Source organism: Amphiura filiformis, chromosome 14 (genome assembly GCF_039555335.1).
Source record: "Amphiura filiformis chromosome 14, Afil_fr2py, whole genome shotgun sequence".
NCBI classification, from domain to species: domain Eukaryota; kingdom Metazoa; phylum Echinodermata; class Ophiuroidea; order Amphilepidida; family Amphiuridae; genus Amphiura; species Amphiura filiformis.
Genome location: NC_092641.1, coordinates 55,974,149 through 55,981,347, shown reverse-complemented (window position 1 = coordinate 55,981,347; position 7,199 = coordinate 55,974,149). Strand labels below are relative to the sequence as shown.

The window sequence follows — 7,199 nt, the reverse complement described above, 5'->3', positions numbered from 1 at the left end:
TGCCAGTTATGTTTATTAATAAACAAGTGATCTATCTTCTGCATGCATGCACAATAAAATTATGTGCAATTTCATTAGATATAAATAACAACTCCTAAAAGCAGTTCCCAAAACCTTATATATTCATGTTTCTATTATGTCATTTCAGCAAAGTCGTCATCTACAACAAAACATGCCAACCCTTTGTTGTGGAGGGTAATGCCAGTAATGCTACTGAACACGTTGGTCAACGCTTCAGAGATAATCGTCGCCCAACAGAGTCGCATGGCGTTGTTGCCCAAGGCACTTGAAATACCAAGGAAAATCATGGACCAGGCTGAAATGCTCCAACTATCACAGCAACACCAATCTGATCAGAAGATTGAAAACCTTACCAACATAGCTGATTCAACAACAGTAACAATTTTGGGACAGATAACTGAGGTAAGTTCATATACTCCAAAATGTAACATTACCTGGCATGCAAGGGTGAACATAACCGTGATTAAACCAAGGGTCACTTTCACAAATAAGTGGCCCCTGGTTTATCCACATTTGGAGTGAACCAGGGGCCAATTTGGATAACCAGGGGCCAATCAAAATAAAGATGTGTTGGATGAGTGATAGAAACAAAAGTTGCTTTGAATTTGGTATTTTCATTTAATTATCCAGGGAGACAGTTTCCTGAAAGAGTGTTTCCTGCTCAATTAAAATTATGATGGAGGCAAAGCTATTTCAGAGTTTGTACGGGCTACATTGCTCATGTCTAAAACTTATTCCACCCTTGCTGCCATGAGCATTTCGTGTAACAGCTTCACTTCCATTACTCTTTTCAAATAAAGCTCACATTTGTACATTAGTATCACCCTCATATTGTGACTATTTTCTGCATTTATTTCAAACTGGTTCCTGGGTACTAAGCAAAGAGTAAATGATACAAGCAATCAAATATGAAAGTGTACCAGTATTAGAAAAAACATGTTCTCAGAATGGTCATTGGATTTCAAGATCAGAAGTCACAATTACAAACTTTCTTTCTACTACCTCAAAGTTGAATACTTGATTAACTTTATATGTCATAAAAAATAATGTACAATTCTCAATATGAGAAGAACTGGTCAAACACTCAAACACATTAGCAAGTGCCAAATTATTGCACTGCTTGTTTGTGTCCAAAAAAGACCATATACCCAAACAATTGAAATCACTGACATACTGTTAATGCAGTGTCAGTATAATGTCACAGAATTCCACATTTGAAAAAAAAACAAGCCTTTGTAGTATTGAATGGTACTAATCAATGTCTAAATTGTTTTTGTTTTTTTAACCAGCTCAAGGAAATCCAAACATTTCCAAGTAAGTACCCACCATTCCAAGATGTAGAGGTGAGAAACGGAAATCTTTCAGATGACACAGGGTGTGTTGAGTTTGCATTGTGGCGGAAGTTAGCAGCTTCAAAAATCCAAGTTGGGGACACGGTCCGACTACACCAAATGACTAAATCGACATCCACCTATGCTGGCACATCAAGACCTAAAATTACATCTGGACGTTACACATCCATTGAGGTAAGTTTACACATTTCCATTATGTATCCATTTTCAATTCCTTAATCATACAAGGTCATGTATGATATCATGAGCCACAAAAAATCAGAACCACAAATTTGTAGGACTACTGGTCCTTTTCACTTTCAAAATTATTACATTTCTTAAAATCAACATCCAAGACCAAAAAGTGTATACATTTTTGAAAAATTTGTTTTCCAAGAAATTCGACTATGCAAAAAGCAGCTTGCAGCTTGCACAAAACTCAATTTAACTAGTAACATTATAATTAATTGGGTTTCTTTAATGTTACGTAACAACTCCATCAATATTTCTGGTAAAGGACACACTATAGCCATAAATCAAATTTCACTTTTCCTATATCGTGCTAAACAGGCCTTGTCTTTTAAAAAAGACTTGAAAGTGTTCAATCACATTCCCTAGAATTTGACAGGTGAGCTGTAGGCCAAAAAAAATTAAACATATTGCAGATGTAAGCAGTAATAACACGTTCTCCTCAGTTCCATTTTAAGATAGTGATCACTTTAACTCACCTTCAACAATGATGCCTGCTGAAAGTGTAATATAACAAGTCCTATCATACACCAAATGCCAGCTATATTTTGCCACAAAAGACAATGCCTCCTCAGATTGTAATGTAATGAGTCCTTTCATACACCAAATGTAATATATGTTTTGCAAATAACTTCAGCAGTGTCTCTTGCATTTATTCACACACATATTGCAATGATTCAAACCTATATTGTACCTAAAATCTGAAAGTTTATTTCTGCTCTAAATAGGACAGCATTCATCACACTTGTAATACTACACAATTACCAGAAAATCAAGTTTCTGATTAATTTGCATTTTTCTTCAAAACATAAAAACACACTTGTAACAGCATTTTATTTGGGTAAGTGTATAGCTACAAAACGCACTTGTAACAGCATATTATTTGGGCAAGCGTATAGCTACACTACACTCCAACATTCATCTTTTTTCTAACATTCTGCTTATATTTCAGCACACAGTAGCAGCTTTTAACATTAAAGAACCAGAAGACAACTTTGCAGAAGATGGCGTCATCGAGGCCGCCCTTAATGCAGCTCTCTACACACTGCTTGCAGCCAGTGCAAGACATCGACCAAGGAAGGACAGTTTTGCTTTAGATGCAACACAACAGTCACACCTATTAAGATGCCAAGGTGTGAAGTTCTCATCAAACAAGAGGACGACTACACACCAGTGACTCTTTTCAAAACACAGCTTCAGGACATTATACCCACAATACCAGAAGAAGTATCAGACCTGACAAGTTCCATCATGACTCACCTCCCAACCACAATCCGCTTCACGCGATCTCCCAAGAAGGGTAATTCCTCATCAACAGCCCTCTCCAAAATGAAGGTGGTATCAACTACAACAAATTAAGATGTTTATATCTTGTAAAGTCAATCAGAACCACTCACTAAGTTCAAGAATCACCACCACGTATCTAGGGTTGACAAACAGAAGGCCTTAACTCATAAAGTGCCTTTCTGAGAAAAATTAGTAAAATAATATTTTGCATTGAATGTGACCAAGTATTATTGTACTTCAGATGCAATAGGAAGTTAATTGAGTTAAGAGTTTATGATTTTGGTACCAGAATCTTAAAATGGCCACAAGTGAAATAACGCCTTCTGTTTGCCAACCCTCGATATACAATTTACATTGAAGATACCTGAAAATTTTCTTAATTCCAGATTCAACCCTTCAACAGATGCTCCTACTTCTCATTTTTGTAAAGTACAAACAAATATTAATATTTTGAAGAATCTGTTTGCAATTCATTACTCCTGATTTAATGTACCAGTATTCAAAAGGACCGTTCATCATCCACAGCATCATCTCCACACTTTCCTACAATAAAAAAAAACCCAAAATTGATATCACTGGAAACAACTGCCTTCATGACAGTTACGTTCCAAATATTTCAATCAGATTAATCATTTAGCACAATATACTATTTTCAATTTTGTTTCATATACCACAACAAAATCAACACATTGTCCATGCACCAGTGCCATACACTTCATCATGCATTGCTCTCAAAATCAACTGGCATTTGAAATATACTTTCGTGTGGATACTTTCTGGAAAATGCCAAAAACAGTGGATGCTAGAATCATGAACTACTCCTTTAATATCATGTGATTAATATTTCCTGTACAGATGAATGCCAACTCAAATGTCAGGAATTTCATGAACAATTTTGTTTTGTATTTTCTCAAATTGTTAATTATTTCACATAAATATTAGTGTTATGTCATGAGTGCCAACTCAAAATGTCAGGAATTTCAAGAACAATTTTGTTTTGTATTTTCTCAAATTGTTAATTATTTCACATAAATATTAGTGTTATGTCATTGACCTACTTGTCAAGCTCCTCAGTACACATAAAGGAGCACTAAGCTCCTGCTTTTCTCATAATTAAAGGATTGCCAACTCAAAGTATTCCTGAATCGAACATTTATCATGCAATGAACCCCAACAGCCTGATCAAGTCCATTCAAAAACTATTGCTTTTAAATACTATTCATACTTATGTTTCCAATTTTTGGAAACACTTCTCATCTTTAGAACTGCTTTACTCAGTTCTGATAGCATTTGCTGCAAAATGCAGCTTTATAAGTGCTTTCTACTATGTTTGAAGCAAATGAATGTTTCATATTTCTAAGAATCAAGTTCTTTTCAATAATGCAACCAAATATACTGCCATATTATTATTATTTATTTTTTCTTTATTGAGGGTTATACTGCTTCAGTACCAAACACTACTTTTCAAGCAGGCCCTCATTGAACAAACATTGCCATAATCACATTACACTATTATACATGTAATCTGCTTCAAGCCTGAGTCAAATAACTGTATTGAAAATATTTTGCATTGCTGTTATCATCATGTCAATACAAAGTTATACCTATTATAGTGTCAGCCACTTGACCAAGCAAGGTAATCAACAGCATGTTACAACAGCTAGGAAATTATTTTGACCAATTAAGACCTGCCAATTTCCACACATTTTCAAGGACCAAAATGTCCCTAATATCATTTCAATGTCAATATTGGCTACTTTTAAATGACAATTTCATTTCCAACATTTTGCTGTAACATATTCTTTAGTCTGTTGTAGTCAAATAACTGTATTGAAAAAATTTTGCTTTGCTGTTATCATCATGTCAATACCAGCGCCTGGTAAGACGATGTTAGATTGTAAGGTGTCATATTATTCAAGTTTGTATACTTAACAATGGTGACCCAGCGCCTGGTAAGACGACGTTAGATTGTAAGATCTTATATTATTCAAGTTGGTATAGTTAACAATGGTGACCCAGCGCCTAGTAAGACGACGTTAGATTGTAAGATGTCATATTATTCAAGTTGGTTTTGTTAACAATGGTGAACCAGCACCTGGTAAGACCATGTTAGATTGTAAGGTGTCATATTGTTGTATCTGTTGTAGTAAGTTAAGCCTTCTAAAACTTCAATCTGAAAATATTGCCAACTTAACTATGAGTTTTTCAATACCTATTTTATCTACATGTACAAGATTTTTGCCTGGTAACACAACGTTAGATTGTAAGATCTTATATTATTCAAGTTGGTATAGTTAACAATGGTGACCCAGCGCCTGGTAAGACGATCGTTAGATTGTAAGGTGTCATATTATTCAAGTTAGTTTTGTTAACAATGGTGAACCAGCACCTGGTAAGACGACGTTAGATTGTAAGGTGTCATATTGTTGTATCTGTTGTAGTAAGTTAAGCCTTCTAAAACTTCAATCTGAAAATATTGCCAACTTACCTATGAGTTTTTCAATACCTATTTTATCTACATGTACAAGATTTTTGTCTGTTTCAGAAGCTGTTATTTAGATTAATTTTTTCTGTAGTAGCATCCTTTAAGAATTAAGTACTTTTTACATGTATAAGTACTATCTATTTACAACTGAGTGGCTCAGTATCAAAACAGCCCAAAGCATTTCTGTGAAAATTGACGACTTTTCAGCTGAAAGTGCTCTACTGCCTTCTGTTTATCTACCACAGAATTTGCACAGTTGTAAACAGTCACATTTTACTGCAGAGGTCAAAGAAAGCTCCCATTTCTTATATTTCCCTATGCATCTACAATGTGTCAGTCAATAACTTTAACACAATGATAACAATGTGCCATAGGCCATTTTTATACCGTGCCACTCAATTATCAGTAATGTATTGTCTGTACAAACACCTTGCACCCATTGTGATCATGAAAATGCTAACAAATATTGAATTGCTTGCCAGTACAACACATTCAATTTTGCATCTTCAATCTAGTCACAAGCTTTAAACCAACATCTCCCCACACAAGGATCTGTGTATGTTTGTCTCGCACTATTGTTATTGTACATATTATTTATAAGGCACCATCATGTATGTAACATTTAAGTATAGATAAAAATTAGTATTTAGTATTCAAAGTGTCAAGTAAACAATCTGTTGATATTGTATCCAAAGTTACAAAAATCATACATTCATGTCAGAGGCTATAATACCACCTTCAAGTCAATCTCTTTCAATTTCATTTCCATTCACTTCCATTCTTTAATAACCAACATGTGCCTTTTATAACAGTTAGGATTAGCTTACACAAATAATTACATCAAGGATTGACCCATTTCAGGGACAATCAAGCAATTTCTTTACCCTTCCTTCATTTCACAATATTGCTATTTATTAGAAAAAGCCAAACAATCAGTGCAATACAGCTCATGCCAAACATGTCCAAATTCTCAAAGTACTCATCTCATATTTTCATGTCACTACTTAAGCAGCTATTTGTAACAACTGTCTTCAAATATGCCGTCCACTTGTAACAAATAAACAAGTTCATATGAAATAACATTTATTTATTTTTTTTAACAGTAACGTAACTAGATACTTTCTTACCTATTTTGATATCATGTACATATGTTTGTTCATTACATAATATTTTTTTTTTTTAACCTTTTCTTAAACACTTTTGTAATATATAAACACATATGTACTCATCTTTATGTCAAACTTAATAAAGAAACAAAAATTCACACTTTGTCTCACTCATGTCTTCTTTTTGCATTGTTTATTACAAATAATAATTTCAGTCTACATAAAGTACTTCAAGTAGAACATACTCTAATGTCTCAGTTTCCCCTATCCATCAAAACAAGCATAATACAAATTTAAACTTCCATTCCTTTATGTAATCCAGTTTGTCACCACTCATTCACTTGTTATCCAACCACCTCTATCCCTTCAATTACTGCGTTGTCTTTTTTAAAGACATTTCTTGTTATTTTTTTGGTCAAAGGTCATTTAGACGTCATTTCCGGTTTTAAGCTAAATAACTTCAAGAATTTTTATCTCCATAACTAAGCACAGTTGATTTTTTAATTTAAACTGTAACAATGCATTTTCTCGGTGTATATAAGGTTTTTTTTATATTGGGGTCAAAGGTCATTAAGGAGGTCAAAACGTCAAATTTGCAAAAAAGTTTAAAATTACGGAAAAAGTAGCTGTATATCAGCCTATGGAAGACGGATAAAGCCCCTACATGCTACAGTGAAGCTCCATTAACGGTGTTAGATGTCCACAATAGCAGGTCAAAGG

At 34.1% G+C, this 7,199-nt stretch overlaps 1 protein-coding gene across 1 annotated transcript; it reads left to right on the top strand.

Annotated features, from left to right (window-relative positions):
• Positions 1-259: 259 nt before the first annotated feature.
• On the top strand, positions 260-5,110 carry LOC140170332 (uncharacterized). Its single transcript, XM_072193699.1, has 3 exons — positions 260-423; positions 1,311-1,547; positions 2,554-5,110. Exons 1-3 carry the CDS (start codon positions 265-267, stop codon positions 2,776-2,778), a joined length of 621 nt encoding a protein of 206 aa, XP_072049800.1. The 5' UTR covers positions 260-264; the 3' UTR covers positions 2,779-5,110.
• Positions 5,111-7,199: the final 2,089 nt, after the last annotated feature.